The sequence below is a fragment of the Molothrus aeneus genome, chromosome 18 (genome assembly GCF_037042795.1).
Source record: "Molothrus aeneus isolate 106 chromosome 18, BPBGC_Maene_1.0, whole genome shotgun sequence".
In the NCBI taxonomy this organism is placed as follows: Eukaryota; Metazoa; Chordata; class Aves; order Passeriformes; family Icteridae; genus Molothrus; species Molothrus aeneus.
The window spans coordinates 1,745,964-1,769,193 of record NC_089663.1 but is presented as its reverse complement, the minus strand read 5'-3'; the positions used below and the strand labels follow the sequence as shown (position 1 = coordinate 1,769,193).

Below are 23,230 nucleotides of genomic sequence, written 5' to 3'. Positions count from 1 at the left end.
CGTCACGTCCCCGCCGCGCTCCCCACTCCGCCTCGCGGCCCGAGCGCCTCTTGCGCGACGGTCCCTAACGGCCGCGGGCCGTACCACCCCGCCGCCCCGCGGGGGGGGAAGCGCCCAGCGAGACGGCAGAACCGCGCTCCGGAGCGGCGGCCGCTGCCCGCGGGGCCGTCCCGGTTCTCTGCCGGCGGTAGAACGGGCGGGCAGGCGGCGGAGCGGGTCGGGCCGAGCCCCCGGAGCGCGTTCTGCCGCCGGTCCCCCCCGGCCGCGCGGTGGTGCGCGCGGCGGGGCCGGGCGGCGCATGCGCGGCGCGGGGCGGGGCCGGGCGGGCAGCGCGGAGGAGGAAGGCGAGAAAATGGCGTCGACGGGTGAGCGGGGCCGGGGCGGGCCGGGCCCGGGGTGGGGGCCGAGACAGGACGGGACCGGACGGGACCCCCGGCAGCGCCACCGCCCCCGACATGGAGTGGCCGGAGGGGCGCTGGGGCGGTGCCGCCGCCCGTAGCGCCGCGCCCGGGGGCCGCTGGGGTCGGGCCGTGCAGGGCCCGTCTCGGCCGTGTCCCCCCGCGCCGCCCGCCGGGGCCGCCCCGGGGCCGCGGGTGTTTCCCCTCAGCGTCCCGGGGGTCAATTGCGGCCTCTCGGTGCTGCGGCCCCGCGGGATTGCCGGAGCTCGGCGGTCCCCGGAGCCAGGGCTCCTTCCGCGCCCTCGGCCCTGCCGGGCGGGTTTGGGAGCGGATTTGGGATCCTGGAGTGCTTTGGGTGGGAAGGAGCTGAGCGCTCATCCCATGGCAGGGACACCTTCCACTGCCCCAGCGAGCTCCCAGCCCGGCCCTGGGCACTGCCAGGCGTGGAGCATCCTCTGGGATCTCCATTCCAGCGCCTCCCAGTCAGGAATTCCTCTCCAATATCCCATCCATCCCTGCCCTCTGGCAGTGGAAGCCATTCCCTCTGTCCTGTCCCTCCATCCCTTGTCCCTCTCCAGCTCTCCTGGAGCTCCTTTAAGCACTGAAAGGGGCTTTGAGCTCTGCCTGGAGCCTTCTCCTCTCCCAGCTTTTCCCCATAGGGAAGTGAGGTCTTCCATCATCTCCATGGCTCCAAATTTATCTGAATGAAAAGTTTTTCCACGAGGGCTCCAGCTGAATACAAATAGTTGGGAGCTGAGATTCCCCAGCTCAGTCCACCTTTAAGGTATTTTAAAGCCCAACATCTGATTCTCCTTAGAGATGGAGGATTTTCCTTTTTTCCAGCAAGGAAAATCTCCCAGGCCATGGAATGTGAGGGGATATCACCAACAGCACCTTGGGGAGCTTGAAAAAGAAAAGTCAGTAAAGGAACATCTGCCAATGGAATTGTCAGGATGGGGGTTAAAACCACAGCTGTGTTTTCCCTTAATTCATGGAATTGTTCCTCCTGGGAGCTGCTATTTCCAGCCTCTGGTGTGCTCCTGAGCCTTGTGAAATAAAAGGATGAAGATTAATTTCCCCCTGGAAATAAAAGCCAGGAGATGGGTTTAACTAAATGAACCATAATATTATTTTTTATTAATGTTCTATGTTCCTCTAAATCCCAGCAAATTAAAAGAGAGGCATCACCACAGGCAAACTGCAAATTCCACACCTGGAATTAAACCCTACAGAGGGGGAAATGTTGGGTTTAGGTGGGACTGGGCTGTGAGGAGAAGGGTTGATTGATACCCCTGTGTGGAGCTGGAGGCCAAAATGGGGCTGAAAATGGAGAATTAAGTGAGGTTTTGGTGGCTGGAGGGCGAGCAGGGAAAAGAGTGGAGTGGTAGGAGAGGGAAGCTGGATGAGGGGGACCGGGCATTAATTAACACTCAGGATTTAGCAGAACCACGTGTAAAGCGAATGAAAAAAAAAACCAACAAACCCAGAACCCTGAACTGAACAAGGAAAATGTTCCAATATCCCACGTGCCAACCTGAGAGGGAAGTGGGAATGCTGCCAGAGGAGTTTAACAACTTGTGCCTTGTGTCCTGGGAGCAGGGAAAGCTTTGGAGAGCTCCAAGTGTCTTCTTTCTCCCTGTGAGGTGTTCTGGGCAAGGTCAGAGGAATGAATAAGTGCCAGGAATTCCTGCTGGGATCACAGCAGGGCCATTCCTGCCTCCAGCAGGGATCCTGGGGCTCTGCTCCTGCCCAGGGAGCAGGAGGAGAAGCTGGGAGCACACCTGGAGGCTGGGCAGGAAGGGTTTGGTAGGGATGGATGCACAGGCTGAGGAGCAGAGCTTGTGCTGATGGAAATTGTGTTTTCCAAGGGATTCCTGGGGCTCCATGGCCTTGGGAATAGTGGGATAATGGCATCAAAGCCAAGCAGAATTTGCTTCCTGAAATTCTCCAATGCAGGAGTTGAACTTGATCCATGTGGGTCTCTTCCCACCTCAGGATATTCCATGATTCTGAGAGAAACTTGGATTTCTGGCCAAGCTGTGATGGTGATGGGAGCAGTGGGAGCTCTTCCCACACAGGGATGGCTGGGAACAGCTCCACTGCCCCAGCTCCTGGCTCTGGCCTCCACCAGGAGAAAAATTCTGGGCTCCTTCCTGATCCCAGGTCTGCTGGGAATGGTGAATTCATCCCTGCTCCAGACCCTGGGATGGGAGCTGGAGCTGTTGCTGCCTGTGAGGGACCTGGGAGCTGCAGTCCTTTCAAATTTAGCCTCCTAATTGCCATGTGGATTCATTTTCCATCCCTGCCAGCAAATCAGTTCAGCACAGGCTTTGCTGCTGGGATTTTCAGGGTTTTGCTTCTCCTCCCAGTCAGTGGCTGCCATGGATTGAGGATCTGGGGAGGGAATCACTCCCATCTTGCCAGCTCCAGCCCTTCCAGGGGACAAGTGGCTTTCCAGCCATCCATTTGTGTCCTTGAAAGGGAAGGAGTGAAGGTGGTGAAACCTTCCAGGCCAGCCCTTTCAAAGCAGGCTGCTGGGTTTGTAAGGCTCAAATCCCTGCTTTTCCTTTGTTCCAACCCAAATCCCCCCTCCTGGCTGCCCCCTGGGATCCATCCAAGGTGGCAGTTAAATTGAACCGGGGTCATTTGAGATCAAAGTGGCTGCTGCAAACAGCAGGAACAATGAGGGGAAGGGAGGTTTTGTTCCCCTCAAAAAGGAGGACTGAAAATGTGCATTTACCTTCCACCCTTGGGAAACTGGAATTCCAGTGGTTTATAGCAAGCTGCAGGAGGAAATTCCAGCTGCTGTGCTCTTGGATTCTTTAATTTTATTAAGCTTTTATCAACGTTTTTATTCTTTTTTTCTTCTCCTTTTCTTTTAGATTACAGTACCTATAGCCAAGCTGCAGCTCAGCAGGGGTAAGTAGCTTATCCTCCCTGGTTTAAAAAGATGTAATAAAAGTAAATCATAATTATGGCTTGGGCTTAACTCAGGTATGTTTGGGAATCCTGAGGGTTTTCCTGGAGCTTTGTATTCCCATAGAATTTCAGCAAGAAACCGTTGGGCTGCATGAAAATTTGTCTGGTGATGCAGATTTGGGGCAAGATTATAAATGTCTTTACATTCATTCCACAGCTACAGCGCCTATGCACCTCAGCCAGCCCAAGGATATGCACAGACCACCCAGGTAAAACATGGGGAGGGGGTGCAATTCCTGCTCAGTCACCTGTTTTCCAGGAAAACTGGAAATTCCAAGCAGCAGCATCAAAGTCCGTGGTTAAAAGTTGTCTTGGAGCTTCTCCCCCAGCCCAAAGTGCTTTTTAAAAGTGGAAATAACCTCAACAATCCCCCTATTTTTTGGTAATTTATTCAATCCTGATCCCAGAAAAGCCAAATTCTTGGTGTGTGTTTGACACCAGCACATTGGTGGGTGTTGTAATCAGAGGTGTAGGAGAGAAAAAAACTGGGGAAAAAAAGGGGGGGAATTGCCTGTTGGGAAATGGCAGAATTGGACAAAGGAGGAGGAGGGAATCTGCTTTTTCCTGGAGTTTTTATTGCTATAACTGTTCATACTCTCAGTTGGCTGGACTGCAAATAATGATGGTCTTTAAGAGATTAACTTAATGCTTATTTTTAACCTTTAGAATCCAAGTTACTACAACCACATTTGTCTGCAAACTCCAAGTATGTTTCCAAAGGTAAATTCTTGTCCTCACAAAGTGCTGTAGGCTTAATTTTCCTTCCCAAGAGGAGGAAGACAGGCTCAGTGTGGGCTGAGAGGAAGGTGATGGTGACTTATTTAAAATAAAAGTCTTTGGAGACCACAACTGGAAGAGCTGCTCCCAGTTGTAGGTGAGGTGAAAGGTGGGAGCAGGATAAGGGTAGGATCAGGAGGCCTCAGCAACTAAAACCAGCTAATTAAACACCTAACCAGCTAATTAAACACCTAGCCAGCTAATTAAACCCCTAACCAGCTAATCTCAGCTGTAGGCACGTGTCCATGGGAAGTTTGCAGCGTTCCCTGCCTCTTGGTGGAGGGAACTTCCAGGGCCAGGGATGTGTTCATGTGCTCAAAGCTTTCCTGCTCCTGGTTCAGACCTGTGCCCTGAGTCCAGGAAGGCTGAATATCCCAAAAAAAAGTCCAGAGAAATCTGAATTCTTTCAGAATCTGGAGGTTAAAGCTGTCTCCATGTCACTCCTCGAGCTGTATCCAGAGTTTTATCCTAAGCCAGGAGCTGTTGGAAGCTTGCTGGTGCCTGCAGCATGAGCTGGTAGGGCATGGCTTGGGCAGCTGGTGGCACTGCTGGGCACAGCTGCTCCTCTCCTTTCCTCAGTGGTTTTCAAGCTGGATTTGGAAACAAAATCAAAGAATGGGTGAGGTGAGAGCTGATCCCTCACTGAACACAGGCACCGGAATGGGAGCAGCACACTGGGATGCTGTGGGTGTTCCATGGATCCCGTCCTTCCATGCCTGCAGCAACTCCCATTTTTCAAATTAATGGTTGATGGGCATGAAGAATACTCCAAATAATTTAATTGAAACCTTCCTCAGGTTTCTTTTAGCCAGCACCAAAGCAGTTTGACACTGAAGTGACTTTTCCTTGGTGCAGTTCCGCCCTCACAGCGCTCCCATTCCCGTGTTCCAGGTTAAGCCTGGGATGGTGCCTGTGGGTGCTGCTGGTAGCTGGGAGCAGCTGGGAGCTTTCCTGTTTGCTTTCCACAGAGCTGAGGTGTGTGGTGCCAATGTCAAGAGCCTGTCCCTTCAGTCTTGGCAGGGAAAAACCACTCCGTAACCTCCTTGCAGAGCTGACCCGGAATTTCCCGCAGCACCTAAACTTTCACAGCAGCCTTGGCTTTGGGAGTGCTCAGCAGCTGCAGTCCCTGGGGGTTCCCTTGTGCTCATGGATTGAATCTGTGTCCTTTTGGAGCAGACCTACGGGCAGCAGAGCTACGGCACCTACGGGCAGCCCAGCGACGTCAGCTACACACAGCCGCAGACCACGGCCACGTACGGACAGACGGCCTACGCCACCTCCTACGGGCAGCCCCCCACAGGTGAGAGCCCTGCTGGGCTGGGCTGGGCTCAGCCTGCAGCTCTGCTGGGCCTGGCACGGGCCTTAATGTCACCTAGGCCATGGGCAGAGACAGCTTCCACAGCTGAGCAAACTCGGGCACTTCTGGGGATGTGGCAGCCACAGCTGTGGGTAACCCGTGTGACTGCCCTGCCAGGGAACATCCCTGCCCAAAGTCCCATCCAGCCCTGCCCAATATCCCATCCATCCCTGCCCTCTGGCAGTGTGAAGCCATTCCCTGCGAAGGAACAATTCCCAGTTCCCAATATTCCATCCATCCCTGCCCAAGTCCCCTCCATCCCTGCCCTCTGGCAGGGTGAAGCCATTCCCTGCCAGGGAACAATTCCTAATTCCCAATATCCCATCCATCCCTGCCCAATATCCCATCCATCCCTGCCCTCTGGCAGGGTGAAGCCATTCCCTGCCAGGGAACAATTCCTAATTCCCAATATCCCATCCATCCCTGCCCAATATCCCATCCATCCCTGCCCTCTGGCAGGGTGAAGCCATTCCCTGCGAAGGAACAATTCCCAGTTCCCAATATTCCATCCATCCCTTCCCAAATCCCCTCCATCCCTGCCCTCTGGCATGGGGAAGCCGTTCCTTCCCAGGGAACAATTCCCAATATCCCATCCATCCCTGCCCAATATCCCATCCATCCCTGCCCTCTGGCATGGGGAAGCCATTCCCTGCCAGGGAACAATTCCCAATTCCCAATATCCCATCCAGCCCTGCCCTCTGATAGGGAGAAGCCATTCCTTCCCAGGGAACAATTCCTAATTCCCAAGATCCCATCCATCCCTGCCCTCTGGCAGTGGGAGCCATTCCCTGTGTCCTGTCCCTCCATCCCTTGTCCCCAGTCCCTCTCCAGCTCTCCTGGAGCCCCTTCAGGCCCTGCAAGGGGCTCTGAGGTGTCCCTGGAGCCTTCTCCTCTCCAGGTGAGCACCCCCAGCTCCCCCAGCCTGCCTCCAGCCCTCCATGGCCTTCTCTGGACTGGCTCCAGCAGCTCCAGGTCCTTCATGGAATGGTTTTGGCTGGGAGAGACCTCAAAGCTCATCTGGTGCCATCCCTGCCATGGCAGGGACACCTTCCCCTGTCCCAGGCTGCTCCAAGCCACATCCAGCCTGGCCTTGGGCACTGCCAGGGCTGTGGCAGCCATGCATAAACAGGAATAAATGCACTGTTGAGTTTTCAGGGCAGGGTTTGGGTGCTGTGGGACCCAGCAGGACGTGCTGTGCTCAGAGCAAATGGAGCAGTGTCCCTGGCTGCTCCTCTGCCCTTCCCTTCCCTGCCAGTCCTGTCACTGGCAGTGACATGTGCCTGATCTGATCCTGTACCTTCTCATTTTGTGCTTCCCACAGTGGAAGGAGCCAGCCCAGGTTGGGGTTGGACTATCCTGCTCACTCTTGCATGGAAAATTCTGCCTCATCCTGTCAGAACCTGAGGTCCCCTTTGGTGGAACCCTGGAGGTGTCACTTGGTTTTAGTGCCAAACCCTGGAGTGTCAGAGCTCACCCAGGCAGTGACAGCAGGGCTGGGCAAGGCTGCAGTGCTCTTTGCCATTTCCAAACCCTCCCAAATGCCATCTTCATGGGTAAAATCCTGACCACTGAGACAGTTTAGGTGACTCCAACCCCATTTCCTAAAGGATAAACAGCATCCTGCCCTCCACCTTTGCATGCCCCGTGGTGGTTTTGGATTTCCAGAGCAGATTCTTGTTCCTTCATGCTCCATAAACTCTCCCAACGTGTTCTTGGAGCTGGAATTTCCTCCAGATGAGTGTCTGAATGTTTAAAACTATTAAGACAATGTTTAATTCATGTATATTCATGTTTATTTAATGTATGTTTGGGCTGAATATTCAGGAGTTTTAGGAAGCAGATTTTCCTCCCAGTGATTCCTTGGGTGCCGTGTCCTGCACATTCCTGGCAGAGACTTTATAAACATTTTGGAGTTGGAATGAAACACTTCCCAAAGCAAGGGAATTCCAGGACAGACAGACACTGGGATATCTGCCTGTAGAGGCCATTGAGGAATTCTTCACAGGGAGGAGTTGGAGAGAAAATATTAACCAAAATGAAAATATTTGCCATCTTTACATGGATCAGGGAAATTCCTGCTCCTGAGATCCATATCCATTAGCCAGTGGCACTGGGGGTTATCTGCAGGGCTTTTTCCTTTCATTTAAGACTACCTAGAGAAAAGTTGGCAGCAAAAAAGGATTTGTGAACTTCCAAAATTCCTTTCTTAGAAATATTTACATCCCTGTGACTCCTGTGGACTCCAGTCCCACAGGGGTCACAGGAAACTGCTCTGTTTATATTTTTCCTTCTCCCTTAAGAGGAGATTTGCTGGAATAATAATAATAATAATATCAGGTTTGTTTGTTGTTTTTTTTTTCTGCACAGCTGCATTTTTGTTTTCTTGGTAGGCAAAAAAAATAAATAAAAATAAAAGCTTCATTTTCTTTTCATCCATGAGAAAACCACCAACTTAAAAAGTGGTCAAGCAAAAGATCCTATCAGCCCACAGAGCAGGGCTGTGGCAGCTCTGGGCATGGAGCCAGCCTGGATTTGTCCTTCCTCCACCTGCCTCTCCTTGAGGAGCCAGAGCTGTGGCAAGGAGACTGCAGCCTGTCTCTCCCTCCCTCGCTGCCTTTCATGCTCAATAAACCCCTGGGCCAGACATTGTCATGCCCTGAGACACGTGCACTTCTTACAGTTGGATCCCAGTCCTGTTTTGCTGTGAATCACCTTTTTGTACTGCAGTTCCTTCAAGCAGTTTTTGGTTGTTCTTGTTGCCTGAACAGCCTGGGGTTTGGGTGAAGTGTTGGTGAGGTCAAGGAAATCCAAGGTGTGTGTGGATGCAGCCTCTCAGGATGGCAGGGATGGATTTTTCCTTGCCCTGCCTCCAGGAAAGAGTTACCATCCTCCTTCCCTCCCTGGGGCTGTAGGAAGAGGTGTCTTGGAGCCACCCAGTGACTTTGTTCCAGAGAAAAAAGGATTTGGGAGCAGCTCCCTCAGGTTAGGGATCACTGGGCACCCTCAGACCTGTGCCTCATTAATCAGTGCAGGGTGTTGGCAGGAGTTCCAGGAGTAAATAAATAAAGAGCATTTTGGTGTCCAGGTGTGGATCTCTTGGAGGTGGGAATTGCTCTCTAAAGGCAGCCAGCCCCTGCTTCTCTTTACCTGGGAAATCTGGGGTATGGGTATTGAAATTTCTAAAAGGATTTGGAATGAATGAGCACACAGCTGCCATAACAACCCCAAAATATCCCAAGAGAGGCTGGAGAGAGAGTCAGCTCTGCAGCCCTTCTCCAGCCCCTCACTGGTGGGATAGACACAGGCAGGAGGCAGCTCCCCTCCTGAAGAAATCCCTCTGGAAAGAAGGAATCCCTCTGGAAAGAAGGAATCTCTCTGAGTCCAGCCTTTTCCAGTTGATATTCTCTGTGGGTCAAGCCCTGCAAACTTCTCCACCACTGGACAATTCCTAGCCTTGAGTAAGGGGTTTCTTTAGAGGAATTTAGGCACTTTAAGCAGGTTATTATTCCTTCTGTCACCTTTTTCTATCACCAGCTTCTCTGCTGTGTCAGCTTTTATCTTCCTGGCTGGGAGGGGAGGAGAGAGAAGTGATGTAATAGGAATGCCACCCTCAAAACAGCAGCTCTTGAGGTTTCCCAGAGTGTCTAAACTGGGCTTGATTTGTGATTTAGACCTGTGGGATGGGAAATCACTGCCTTTCCTTTGGGACAAACCCTTCCTGCTGTTCCACTGTTCCACGAGGCAAATGCTCCATCTAGAGCTGAAGCTTTAAAATTCAATTTCTTTTTTTTTCCCTTTTATCCTGCTGCCTGTGCAGAGCCAGCAAAGCTTTTTGCTCCCAGTAAGAGCACTGGGAAGGGGGGCCCAGCTGTGGGAGGAGCACCTGGGGCTCCAAATCCAGGGGGAACAGCCCAGGGCAGGGCTCTGGCTGCAGCACAGGGGCTGCAGGCTGAACTTAGCCTTTTTTAGTGTGTGGTCAGGCTTTGGGCAGTTAAAATAAGGGTTTCTTTAACTCCTGGGATTGGTGCTCCCTGTGGAATTGCTGTCTAGCCTCACATTTAAGTGTTTGAGCTGCTCAAATTTGTCCAAGGCTTTAAAAATCCTCCCAATGGGCATCATCCCCTTCACTCTTTTCAGCAACACTTTCCAGAGAACAGCAGACAGGACTAATAACCTTAAAAACTGATTTTCTAGTGATTCCTACAAGTTATTTCCCTGTGGGAGTCCAGTTTACATTCCCAGCTTGGGAATGCCCTGGGATGGGGTTGGGGGGCAGGGGTAGGAAGAGGAAGCTCCAGGCTGCCCTTGTGTGTTCACCAGGCTCCTGAGGATCACCAAAAAGCTGAACTTTGGGGGTGTTTTTAATGAATTTGCTGTGCAAACTTGCTGCCCTCCCTCTGTTCCTCTTTGCTGCTGCCCTGGTGTGGGGGCAGCAGTGGAGCTGTAGCAGTGCCATGGTGCCCTGGGGAGGGCACACCGTGTTCTGCTGCTGCAAGTGCTCTTTGCTTTGCAAATGAGGCACTTGGAATAAAATGCTGCAGCCCAATTTGCCTAAAGGAAATGTGTCACAAGCCTCCCATGTTTATTAAAAATCAGAAGTGGTGGAGAAGCTGTTGCTTTCACTGATCCCAGCCATGAGAGCATTTGGCTGCTCTTTTTTGCTCTTTTTTAATGTTTAACAACATTTTTATTGCTGTTTTTCCATCTAAGTCTCATAATCTTAATTTGAAAACTTGCTAGAAAGGTTGTTAGGAGCACAAACCCAGTGTGTTAATGCCAGTTCACCTTTGAGACAAGGCAAATGCCACTAAATTATACAGGAGCTGTTTGGGGATCCTGGATATTGTAAAACTCTTGAAAAGGAACTCTGTGAGCTCTCAGCTTTTTCTCTAAACTGAACTGAAATTCTGAGAAAAGGGAAGGTACATAAAACATCAGGAGCTGCCTCATGTGTCTCTTTTGACCTTTTTCTCATATGAAAGCAAATGGAAAGTGCTTTTCTTTTGTTTCCAGCTTTACTGTTTTATAATAAGCCTTCAGAAATGCCTCTGAAAGACTTCCCAGGCCAGGTTTTGTGCCTTTATTTATCAGAAAAGCTAAAAGGATGGGACTGTACTTGCTAAATCAGTTGGATTTCTTTTATTTTGGAGCTCAGGGGGGTTTGTTACCCTGCCTTTGTTGAGGAGATGCTCCATGTCTCAGCTTGCCCTGCCTGAGCTCTGGTTGCTGTAAACAATCCTGAGTGCTGGTCCAGGGGTGGCTTCCAGAAAGCTCCTGAGATTGGGATTTTGGGATGCTGTGATATCCCAGTGTCTGTCTGTCCTGGAATTCCCTTGCTTTGGGAAGTGTTTCATTCCAACTCCAAAATATTTATAATATTCCTGCCAGGAATGTGCAGGACACGGCACCCAAGGAATCACTGGGAGGAAAATCTGCTTCCTAAAACTCCTGGATATTCATCCCAAACATACATTAAATAAACATGAATATACATGAATAAACATTGTCTCAATAGTTTTAAACATTCAGACACTCATCTGGAGGGGCTGGAGGCTGAGGCTTCCCAAGGTGGGAGAGGGGGGTTCTGTGAGGAAAGCAGAGGGGCAGGGTGGGGTAATTGATGATTTTTGGGTTGTCTGAGCTGGTTTTGTCTGTGATGAGTCCCAGGAGCACCACAAGGACCAGAATCTGAGATATTTGAGAATGCTGGAGAGGGACCTGGGACAAGGGTCTGGAGGGACAGGATAAGGGGGGATGGCTTAGGGTTGGATGGGATACTGGGAAGCTGAGGGGGTGACACAGAGCAGCCGTGGCTGGAGCGTGTCCCATGGCAGGGGATGGAAGGAGATGAGCCTTGAGCTGCCCTGCAGGCCAGGCCGTGCCGGAATTGCCGGTTCCTGGCCGAGGCGGGGGGCTGAGCTGTGCTGTGTTGCAGGTTACAGCGCCCCGACCGCCCCCCCTGCCTACAGCCAGCCCGTGCAGGGCTACGGCAGCGCCGCCTACGACACCAACACGGCCACGGTCACCAGCAGCCAGAGCTCGTACGCAGCCCCGGCCGCCTACGGCACCCAGCCCGCGTACCCCGCCTACGGGCAGCAGCCGGCCCCGGCCGCCCCCGCCAGGTACCGCCCTCCTCCTCCTCCTCCTCATGGCACCGCCCTCATCTTCCTCTTCCTCCTCCTCCTCCTCCTCCTCCTCATGGCACCGCCCTCATCTTCCTCTTCCTCCTCCTCCTCATGGCACCGCCCTCATCTCCCTCCTCCTCCTCCTTCTCCTTCTCCTTCTTTTCTTTCTTCTCCTCTGTCTCTTCCTCCTTCTCCTCCGCCTTTTCTTCCTCCTCCTTCTCATCATCCTTCTCCACCCCTTCCTCATCTTTCTCCTCCTCACTGTCACCATCCTCATCATCTTCCTGCTCCTTCTTCTTCCTGCTCCTTCTTTTCCTTCTTCTCTTCTCCTCTGTCTCTTCCTCCTTTTCCTCTGTCTTTTCTTCCTTCTCCTTTTCCTTCTCTCTTCCTTGTTCTTATCATCCTCTCCACCCCTTCCTCATCTTCCTCTTCCTCAGCACCACCATCCTCATCATCCTCCTCCTCTTCCTCCTGCTCCTTCTTCCTCCTCCTTCTTTTCCTTCTCCTTCTCCTCTGACTCTTCTTCCTTCTCCTCCATCTTTTCTTCCTCCTCCTTCTTCTTATCATCCTTCTTCTACACCCCTTCCTCATCTTCCTCCTCATCATCACCATCCTCATCATCCTACTCCTTCTTTTCCTTCTTCTCCTCTGTATCTTCTTCCTTCTCCTCCTCCGTCTCTTGTTCTTTCTCCTTTACCTTCTCTTGTTCTTCAGTCCTTTTTCTCCTCATACTTCTCCTCCACCCTTCCTCAACCTTTTCTTCCTCCTCCTCCTTTTTTCTTCCTCCTCCTTCTCTTCTTCCTCCTTCTTCTCTTCCTCTTGTTTCCCCTCCTTTTCCTTCTCTTCTTCTTCACCCCTTTTTCTCCTCATCCTTCTCTTCCTCCTACTCCTTTTTTCTTCTTCCTCCTTCTTCTCTTCTTCCTCCTTCTCCTCTTATTCCTTCTCAATTTCCATTTCTTCTTCCTCATTCTTCTCCGCCACCCCCTCCTCATCCTTCTCTTCCTCCTCCTTCTCCTCCTTTTTGCTTTCCTCCTCCTCTTTCTCCTCCCTTCTTCTCCCCCTCTTGTTCCTCCTATTCCTCCTCCTTCTCTTCCTTCTTCATCTCCCATTACTCCTCTTCCTTCTCTTTCTCTTCTTCCTCCCCCTCCTCCTCCTCCCGTTTCTCCCCCATCGCCCCCAGGCAGCCACATCAGGCTCTGGGCTCTCAGGCTGCAGCAGAGGCTGAGTCCTGCCTGCTCTGAGTCCTGGGGTCAGGCAGGATGCTGGGTGGATGCACAGGCTGCAAAACATTTCCTCTTTAGGTCTCACCCCTCTGGGCACTGCCTGTCAGCTATTGAGTCCAATTGTTTGCTCAGAGGATATGGAAAGTTTAGAATACATAATGGGAACTTGTTTGGGAGTGAGTAAAAGCTGATTTATTCCCTTACCTGGTGTGTGTAGCAAGCACTGTGGGAAGGAAAGGCATAGCCTGGCACAGCTCTGACAGGTTACACTTTAAAGGAATGTAAATTTGCTGGATGAATCCTGACACTGTGTATAATTTTCCCCAGCTTCTACAGCAAAAGCAACTCCACTCTGAGAAACAAATAGAAATTAAAGACTCATAGAATCCTTGGAGTTAGAAAAGCCCTCTGAGATCATGGAGGCCACCACCAGCCCTCTCCCCAAGTGCCACATTCACATGGCTTTTAAACTTCGGGGCAAACAAAAGGGGATGTGTTAATCACATGCAAAGGGTTCTCAAATTTCAGGCCTTGAGAGTTAATTCTAAACGCACAATTGTGAGTGGTTTGGGTTGGAGGGGACCTTTAAAGGTCACCCAGTCCAAGCCCAGCATCCTTCCTCCTCTATGGGATCATTGGGGATAACGTGTATGAGGCAATATCTGCCTGAGCTGGATTCTGAACCAAACAATGGGGCATTTCACTGCCTGCTTCAGCTCCTGCTTCAGCTCCTGCTTCCCCAGGGCTCTGCAGGAGCAGCCCTGCTGGCATTCCACAGCCTCCACTCAGCCCCACAGCCCAGTGGCTTTGGGAGGAGCAGGAGCTGTGGTGTTCCATGCTCTCTGTTCAGGACACTGCCTGGGCCTTTCCTGGAGTGTGCAAATACCAGGCAGTGAATGCTAAAATTGTGTTTATTGCCTATTGATTGGCTGCTGCCAGAGTGGCTGTCACCAATCAAGGCCAGCTTTAATGCTACCCCAAAAAAGAGCTCCCAACCCTCAGTCCTGGGGAATCTGAGCCCTTTGCTGCTGCCAGCTGTGGGGCTGGGCACCAATGTTGTTCCATATTTCTCCCCAGACCCCAGGATGGCAGCAAACCAGCAGAGACCAGCCAGCCTCAGTCCAGCACGACAGGCTACAGCCAGCCCAGCCTGGGCTATGGGCAGAGCAACTACAGCTACCCCCAGGTGCCTGCCAGCTACCCCATGCAGCCTGTCACTGCTCCACCCTCCTACCCTCCAACCAGGTAATGCACTGCTCAGCTTAGGGGTCTTTCTGGGGGGATTTTATGGAAAAGGAGCTTTGGTGGCCTGGGAGGAGGAGCTGTGCTTCTTGTAGTTGTTGTGGTGGGCATGGGGAGGCTGTGGCTGAGTGTTGAAGTGTCTCTGTGTGTGCACATCTGAGAAGGAGAATGATGACAAATGGGTTTAAGACATTTTCTACATTTCTTTAAAAATTTTATACTTGATAATTTTAAGAGTTTTCCTAGCGTGACCTTTTGCTGCCTCCTTCCACATACAGCTTAGCCCAGGAGCTCCCTTCTCCCTTCAGGTGCCTTTAATGTGACTTCTAAAGCATACACTTTGAAATTCTCAAAGCCCCAGCTGCATGAGAGGAGCTTCTTGTATCCAGGGCCTGTTACCTCCATTACCACTGAGTTTTGCCCTGGCACTTGTTCCTTTTCCTAGAGGTGTGAATAAACTGGGATTGGCCACATGGTTCTTGTTTTCACAGCCCTCGAGACTGGCCTCCATAGGATGACTTCAGCTTTTAAAGTGATTTACAGCACTAAATACAGCCTCTAATTGCATTTTGTTCCAGCATGAGCCATTCCACGCACTCTGCCAGGGAATTGCCTCACCATCCCACCTTTCCCAACATTTTTCTCTTCCAGCTATTCCTCCACACAGCCAAGCAGTTACGATCAGAGCACTTACTCCCAGCAGAGCAGCTACGGGCAGCAGAGCTCCTATGGCCAGCAGACCAGCTATGGCCAGCAGAGCAGCTATGGCCAGCAGCCACCTCCCACCAGTTACCCACCTCCCACTGGATCCTACAGCCAGGCCCCCAGCCAGTACAGCCAGCAGAGCAGCAGCTACGGCCAGCAGAGTGAGTGGGAGCCCTGGGAAGGAGCCCTGGCCTTAGTTTGGATCTAAAACTCTGAGCTGGGTTGAAGGGAGAGGGGGTTGGAGCTGGGGTTTGGCCTTTCTTGGTGAAAAATGGCATCTCTGGAGGCAGTGATGGGTTGGGATGGGGAAAGGGAAGGTTCCTCACCTCAGGGGAAAGGGAACACAGAGGCACAAAATGTTTGTGGGGAGGAGTTGAGGGGGCTCAGCCTGGAGAAGAGGAGGCTCGGGGGGGACCTCGTGGCTCTGCTCAGGGCAGGAGTTGCTGGGGTCGGGCTCTGCTCCCAGGGAACGGGGACAGGATGAGAGGGATCAGCCTCAGGGTGGATATTGGGAACATTTGTTCATGTTGGTCAGACCCTGGGCAGTAGTGGATCCCCATCCCTGGAGTGGATGTGGCACTTGGGGACATGGTGCAGTGGTGGCCTTGGCTGGGGGAACAGCTGAAATCAACACCCTCAGAGGGGTTTTCCCAAACTGAACAACTGCAGCGTGGCTGGAGCTGAGGGCAGGTGAAGGGGCTGCCTCTCCCTGACCTGTTTGCCCCCTTGCCCAGGCTCGTTCCGCCAGGACCATCCCAGCAGCATGAACATGTACGGGCAGGAATCCGGAGGCTTCTCCGGCCCCGGGGAGAGCCGGAACCTGAGCGGCCCCGAGAGCCGGGGCAGGGGACGAGGGGGATATGAGCGAGGAGGAGGCATGAGCAGAGGTGGGCGGGGAGGAGGACGCGGTGGAATGGGGTAAGAGCAAAGCTTTTCTCCTTTTCTCTAATTCTGGTTTACCCATAGGATTTGAAACTCAAAAAGAAGGGACTGAAAGGTTGACGTTCCCAGCTGTGTTTCCATGGAGGACATGTGTGTGTGTAGCAGCATTGCTTGTCATCCATGGAAACATTATCCTAAGGGAAGTAGGAGCAGGATGGTTGGTTTGTCCTGCAGCTGGTTGGGCCCCCAGGGAGGGGGAAACTGGGGGTAATGCTGGCCCTGGCACTTTCAGCTCCCTTCACGGTCGCCCAGAGGTGGAATCCTCTGTGGGGTTTAACAGTAACTCTGGGTGGAACACACACAAACCTCCCAGCAGCTCCAGGGGGTGCTCCCCGGGCCTCAGGAGCGGGGATTTTGGCAGGGCAGGAGCCTTGTGTCAGCCTCCTCCCGCGGAGCCTGCGAGCTCAGAGTGCCACGTGGAGAAGGAGCCCGAGCACAGAGAGAAAGAAGTGCTTTGGCTCCCAGGCCTGCTCCCCCTCGGAGCATTCAGGTGCTCTGAATCAGTTTGGCCATTTCACCTGATGGCACAACCTGGTTTGGTGCCACCTGTGCCTTCAGGTGTGTCCCCATCCGTGGAGGTCGTTCTGATGGAGGCGAGGGAGGAGAACCAATCCCAAAGGCTCCTCTGAGAGAGAATTCACAGCTTTGTGTGTGTTCCATCCCCTCACCCCGGTGCTCAGAGCCATGCAGAGTGTCCCCAGGTGTGGCACAGGACACGCTGTGCCCACCCTGGTGCTGGCAGGGGGGCTGTGATGGCAGCTGCCCTCCAGAGGCCACTTCTTCCCGTGTGGCACAGCCCCGGTTTGGCAGTGGGTGGCCCCATTCTGCATAGCTCTGTTGCAGCCCATTGACGTGGCATGAAATCTTTATCAGAGAAATCCAAGAAAGAATGGAAAGGGCTGGTTTGTGTGGGAACACATCCAGCTTGGAATTGGCACGGGTGGAACAGAGTTCCAGGGATCTGCATAAAGATTTCAGCCGTGCTGTATTGATCTCTTAACGATGAAAGTAGATGTAGACACCTGAAATGTCTATCATCACATCTTCAAATTTCTAGCCCCTTCCGAGCTTCTCGTTGCCAAAGATTTGTCACCTGTCTCTGATCTCACACCTTAATCCCAGCTCAAATTTGCCTCCCGAGCGATTTCCCACCTGGCCAGACCCTTACAAAGGGTCCCCCCCTGCCCCAGCCTTATGGACGTAGAGTTTGTGATGTCCATAGAACAGGTGGCTTCAGGGGACACCCAGGGCAGGTAGGGGAACTCGGCCCACCTTAGCATGCTGTGGTGATGGATTTCAGTGTCTCCAGCAGGTAAGGAGCTCGATGTTATTAACATGCCCTTTTTCATTGCCTCGATGATTTGATATTTTTATGAAAATGGAAAACTTTTTAACATGCTTTGTCGCATTTATATGCTACAGGTTACAAAGTGAGAGCCTTGTAAACACCTCAATACTTAAAAAGTACCCGTACTCAGTACTCAGCCGGCAGCATAATGAAAAGTGGGACTAGACACGGTGTCCATATGGAGAGGAAAAATATACATAGAATATTTTTAACCCAATGTATTGATTGTATAAACGGAATCCTTCTGTAACTTTGGTAACTGCATACTTGTTGTTTGGTAATAAAACCAGAGGAGGGTATACTACTACTTTAGAATTGTGTAACGTTAAAGAAAAAAAAAAAAAGTGTAAAAATCTTATGTTTAAAAAGAGAGACATTACGTAAATGGTGTGTACTTTAACGAGAGGAGGCAAAGCTGCATGCAACAGCTCGAAATTCTGTATTGACTTTTTTTTTCCCAGTATTAGAGGTGCAATACTTGCTAGAAAAATTCACGGTGCTCTCCCTCCTCCGCTCGGCTCCTTCCAAACTGCTTGCTGGCTCTCCCAAAAAAAGAGCAAGAAGCAGCCCAAATCCTTTCTCAAGGTGGCATTTTCCTACTTCACCACCACGCTCCAAAGCAGTTTTAGCTGTGAATGCTTCAGCCAAAGCTTTTGGTGAAAGCTGCGGCCCTGTTTGCATTGGCACCTGCCCAAAAGTGAGTGTGTCCACAAAGCTGCACCCCAGGCCTTGGAGCCCCCGCTGTACTCTGTAAGTTCTCCCTCCAGAGAGTTGTTAAATTCAGTAGTGACCTGAATGTATGGCTTTATTCTGAGGGTTTTAGGGGCGATGTCAGCTGAACTGTGTTGTAGGTCTCGCGTGTGGTTTGTCTCCTTTTACACTGTTAAATGTCAGGGACCCGCGGGCCCGCGCTGCCACAGGCTGAGGGTGCACCTTGGTGGACACACCAAGGGGAGGGAGTTGACCACTGAAACACCCCCAAATTGCTCTTCAACAACAACAACAACAAAATAAAACCCGACTTTGATTACAAACAACCCCCATTTCTCAGCCAAGTATTGCACTGATGATACCCGAGTAATAACGCCAGGGCACCGACAGCAAAGCGGTGCCTCAAACCACACCAAGGTTGCTTTATATGTAAAGAAAATTTGAGCGAGCTGCCCTGAAGAAAGGCCTAGTGCCGAGATGAGAGAGAGACAGAGAGATGTTTGGAGATGTTTAGCCAGTGCCCTTCTCCCCTGTGAGCCGCAGAGGCTCAGAGCGGTGCTGGCTTTGTAAAGGGAAAGGCCTTCATTTCTTCGTTTATCCCCCCAGCAGCGCTGGAGAGCGAGGTGGCTTCAATAAGCCTGGTGGTAAGTTTTTGAGCATTACAATGGATAGTGTTAAAAAAAAAAAAAAAAAATTTGCAGTCAGTTTTTTTTTTTTTAGCACGAAGTGTAATTTTTTATTCGTTTAAGTGGTTTAAAAATGACAATATGCAACCAGACTGTAATGGGTACTGCCGGCGATGCCCAGGGGTATGCGGACACAGTGGAAGAGTTGAGCAACCACTCCTGTAATTTTGGGGAAAAGAAATGGTTTGGATGTAATAATTTTTTTTTAATATATATAGATATATTAAGTAACTTTTATTAATGAACTTAAAAACTGATTGGCTTGGTAAAACCTTTTAAAAAAATCAGCGTTAATAGTGGTTAACGGTTTGAAACCTGCTAAAAAAAAAAGAAATCAGTGTAATAGTGGTTATTGGTTGGAAAAAATGCTTAAAACCAGTGTAATAGTGGTTTTTGGTTGGAAAAAATGCTTAAAACCAGTGTAATAGTGGTTTTTGGTTGGAAGAAGTGCTAAAAGAGCCACCTGATGGCCCAGTAAGGTGCAGTGCTGCTGCTTGTGCGGCGCAGGTCGTAGCTAGTGTTGTGTGTGTCGGTTCTCCAGCCCGCAGGGCCCCCACTAACACCCTTCCCTATGCTTCTCTCCCGCCTGGCAGGACACATGGAGGAAGGACCCGACCTGGATTTAGGTAATTCCCAACAAACTCCCTCCCCAGGTTGTGAAACCGACGTTTGTGTCCTTGTTCCAAGGGCTGTGGCCACCATGGCGTCACCCCACTGCCGCTTCCAGCCTTTCTGGCTGTTCCATCATTTCTTCGTTCCCAAACAGCTGGAAAAGCACCACCCGTGGTTGGGAGCTGCTCCCCCTTCTCTGCAGGAATGCAGGGGGTCGGGGGCTGCTCTGGAGCTCTTCCAGGGAGCCTGCAGCACCCCCAAGCCTCGTCCGTGGCTTGTCCCTTCCTGTCACACAGGCGTGGCTGGAAGTTCTGCGTCAGCCTTCCAGCATCGGAAAAGGGGGGTGGATGTCCTTGTGTGGGAGCCCAGGGGGCACCAAGGTCTTCCTCATCTCTCCTCTGGGATGTGTCCTGAAATAACCTGGGGCTTCTTCCCACGTGGGTGGGTGTGGGCTCTGTCTGGCCGTGGCACTCGGGAGGTGAGGTGGGGACAGCAAAGCTGCAGCCATGGAGGGGATGAGAGGATGGAAAGAACTCGGCCCTGGGGTATCCCTGCCCTTCCTCTGACCCTGGGAATTGTCTCCTAGGCCCCCCTATGGACCCGGAGGAGGACTCGGACAGCACTGCAGTCTATGTGCAGGGACTCAATGATAATGTGACCCTGGAGGATCTGGCAGATTTCTTCAAACAGTGTGGTGTTGTCAAGGTGAGGGGACATCAGTGACCCCGTGCTGGCAGAGGGAAAAGGGTCACCCAACCTCCTCCTCTTCCTCTTCCTCCTCTCTGCCTATTGCTCACATCCTTCTGGCCCCTCATGTCCAGGCTCTGGGAGAGGCCTGGCAGGGCTGTTTAGAGCCTGTCCCTTCATTTTTGGGGTGTCTGGGCAGTTGCTGTCATCCATGGTAGGCCTGGCCCCTTTCTTCTCTCCTGGAGTCCCTGCAGTGAGCTGCTGGAAAGCAGAACAGTAAATCCCAGCTGGGCTGTGGGGAGACAGGGCTGGGGTGACATTGCGCTGTCCCTTAGATGAACAAGAGGACGGGGCAGCCCATGATAAACCTGTACATCGACAAGGAAACGGGCAAGCCCAAGGGCGATGCCACCGTGTCCTACGATGACCCGTCCACTGCCAAAACTGCCGTGGAATGGTTCGATGGTGAGTGCTGGGCGACGTTTGGGGGTGGAATTCCAAAAACTCCCCCAAGTGTGGGGAGCGCCTGGGTGCAGGCGTGTGTGAATCAGGATTCACCGATGCTGCTGCCATTGTGTCCCTCCCAGGGAAGGATTTCCAGGGCAGCAAGCTGAAGGTGACCCTGGCCCGGAAGAAGGGCCCGATGAACAGCCTGAGGGGCGGGATGCCCCCCCGGGAGCAGCGGGGGATGCCCCCACCCCTCCGTGGAGGTACCGTGCAGCCCCCCCCGAGCTCTGCCCGTCCTTCCCAGGGCTCCCAGCACTAACAGGGCTCCTTCCCGCAGGTCCAGGGGGCCCCGGTGGCCCAGGGGGTCCCAGCGGGCCCAGCGGCCCCATGGGCAGGATGGGGGGCAGAGGTGGAGACAGGGGTGGCTTCTCCTCGAGAGGACCACGGGGATCCCGGGGGAACCCGTCCGGAGGGAGCGTCCAGCACCGCGCCGGGGACTGGCAGTGCCCCAACCCGTGAGTACCCCACAGCCCTGTGGGCAGTGCCCCAACCCCTGTGGGCAGTGCCCCAACCCCTGAGTACCCCACAGCCCTGGGCCATGCTGCAGCTGGCCATGGCAGAATCATCCCAGTCATCCCAAAATCACTGGCTGGGCCTTCCCAGGAAGCAGCTTCCAGCTGGCAAAGAGGGAGGGACGGGGTCACTCCTGGGGGCTGTGGGTGAGCTATGGCTCCTGTGGGCAGCCAGGCCCCCGCCCCACTGTGGGAGCTGTGCCCCACGTCCTGCCCTTGTGTCCCCTCTCCACGTGCTCTCCTGCTCGTGCTTCCCAATGTCACCCCAGCTGGAATGCTGTCCCACTCTGGCCTAACTGGAATTTGTACCCAGGGGCTGTGGAAACCAGAACTTTGCCTGGAGAACAGAGTGCAACCAGTGCAAGGCGCCCAAACCGGAGGGGTTCCTCCCACCCCCCTTCCCTCCTCCAGGTACGTTTGGGGGGTTCCCAGCCCCACTTCCCAGCAGGACACCCCAGGCCTGGCCTCAGGCTCCTTGGGGAATGGCTGGGCCAGCTCCAGGAGCTGCCAGGGCCTTCATCCCTCGGTGAGCCATGACATGGAGACTGGGATTTCTCCTGTGCTAACTGGATTTGGGGGGGGCTCTCAGCAGCACCCCAACTCCCCAGGGCACTGCTTCATCCTTAATGAACCCTGAATCCTCTCGGGCACCCAGCAGCTCGCAGCCCTTCTCCTGGCAGAGCTGGGCGTGCTGGGATGCCGGGGTGGGGAGCGGGGCTCGGGCTGTGCTCCCTCGGGCTCACTCCCGGCTCTCTGCTCCTCCCGCAGGCGGTGACCGCGGCCGAGGCGGCCCCGGGGGGATGCGGGGCGGGCGCGGCGGGGGCCTCATGGACCGAGGGGGACCCGGGGGGATGTTCCGAGGCGGCCGCGGCGGAGACCGAGGCGGATTCCGAGGTGGCCGGGGCATGGACCGAGGCGGCTACGGAGGAGGCGGCCGGAGAGGAGGAGGAGGAGGCGGCCCCGGGGGACCCCCCGGACCCCTCATGGAGCAGATGGGAGGAGGAGGCAGAGGACGGCGCGGAGGGCCGGGAAAGATGGACAAGTATGGATGGAGGGCGGGACAGGGAGTGATGGGAGGGGACCCTGGGGAGGGGGAGACCCTGATGGGGACAAGGTGGGGGGGGGCTGGGGTGGGACAAATGGGTGGGGGGGGCAAGGGGTGAATGGTGGGGGGTGGGATGGGGTGGGGGAGTGGGTGCGGGGTCTCTGGGTGAGGGGTTAAGGAGCCTCCCCGACCCGGGGAGGGCTCCTGGGCCCCACGACTGACCCGTTCCCCCCCCCGGCCCACAGGGGCGAACACCGCCAGGATCGCCGAGACCGGCCCTACTAACGCCGCCCCCCCAGAGCCGCATTTACTACCAGATTTATTTTTTAAAACAGAAAAAAAATGTTTTAAATTTATAATTCCATATTTATAATGTTGGCCACAACATTATGAGTCCTCCTTGTCTGTACTTTAGTATTTTTCACCGTTTGTGGAGAAACATTAAAACCAAGTTCAACGGTAGCGTGATGAATTCTTTCTTCCCCCCCTCCCCCAAAATAAAACCGGTTGTTTAACGCGCCCCCGCCCCCTTCCCCGCCTGTAACGCTGTGAACGGTTGTGACGGTTGTTTTTTTAAATAAAATTCCCGCTGTTTGTAACCGCACCATTGCTGGCCTTTCTTGAGACCACCCGGGGGAATGCGGCCCCCGGGCCCGGGCCGGGGTAGGAGGGGATGGAGGGGAGGGACGGAGCCGCCCGGTGCATCCCGATGTGCCTCAGTTTCCCCAGCGGGTGTGAGTTCCGGGGAAGGGAGGGAGTGTGGGGGGAGGAGGAGGATGCAGATCAATGGAAGCGGGGAGCCACACCCGGGCGGGGGTGGGGGAATGTCACCGAGTGTCGCTATGTGTCACCCCCGTGCCCCTCCCGTGTCCGTGCCGCCCCCCCCAAATCACGTCCGTGCCCCCTCCCCCCCCCCTCCCCGTGTCTGTCTGTCTGTGCTGCGCCCCCGCCCGTGTCTGTGTCCCCCCCTCCGGGCCATGTCCCTGTCCCCCCCACCCCCCCCCATGTCCGTGTCCCCCCCGCTCCCGTCCCCGCCCGCCGCCGCCGCCGCCCCCGTCCCGGCCCTTTCTGGGCCGCCTCCAACTTCCCGGCCGGGGCGCGGCGGCGGCGGCGGCGGCGGCTCCGCGGGGCTGCGGCGGCCGAGCCTCGTTGGGCGCCCCCCGGGCCCCCCCGGCTCCCCCCGGGCCGCTGCGGGCGGCCGATGGCGGCGGGGGCCGCGGCGGGGCCCCCCCGGCGCTGGGAGCCGCGGCCCGGCCCGGAGCGGGGAGCGGGCCCGGCCCGGCCGTAGCGGAGCGCGGAGCGGCGGCGGTGAGTGCGGCCGGGGGGGTCGGCGGGTGGCCCCGGGCCCTGTGTCCCCTCCCCAGTGTCCCCGCA

General features: G+C 54.0%; 1 protein-coding gene and 1 pseudogene across 5 annotated transcripts; one reads left to right on the top strand and one right to left on the bottom strand.

The window, feature by feature from the left end:
* The first annotated feature begins 298 nt into the window (after positions 1 to 298).
* Positions 299 to 22,460, top strand: EWSR1 (EWS RNA binding protein 1). Of its 5 annotated transcripts, none has more exons than XM_066562375.1 (18): positions 299 to 365; positions 3,281 to 3,317; positions 3,535 to 3,586; positions 4,044 to 4,097; positions 5,331 to 5,454; positions 11,447 to 11,633; positions 13,937 to 14,104; positions 14,753 to 14,967; positions 15,541 to 15,724; positions 18,414 to 18,451; positions 19,087 to 19,119; positions 19,692 to 19,810; positions 20,128 to 20,257; positions 20,380 to 20,502; positions 20,577 to 20,754; positions 21,125 to 21,222; positions 21,580 to 21,853; positions 22,102 to 22,460. In XM_066562375.1, exons 1-18 carry the CDS (start codon positions 299 to 301, stop codon positions 22,139 to 22,141), a joined length of 2,121 nt encoding a protein of 706 aa, XP_066418472.1. In that variant the 3' UTR covers positions 22,142 to 22,460. The 5 variants fall into 5 exon arrangements, with proteins under 5 accessions (XP_066418472.1, XP_066418473.1, XP_066418475.1 ...); XM_066562376.1 differs by having other exon boundaries at positions 319 to 365; positions 18,417 to 18,451; XM_066562378.1 differs by lacking the exon at positions 4,044 to 4,097 and having other exon boundaries at positions 319 to 365; positions 18,417 to 18,451.
* On the bottom strand, positions 11,708 to 12,807 carry LOC136564251 (cilia- and flagella-associated protein 251-like; annotated as a pseudogene).
* Positions 22,461 to 23,230: the final 770 nt, after the last annotated feature.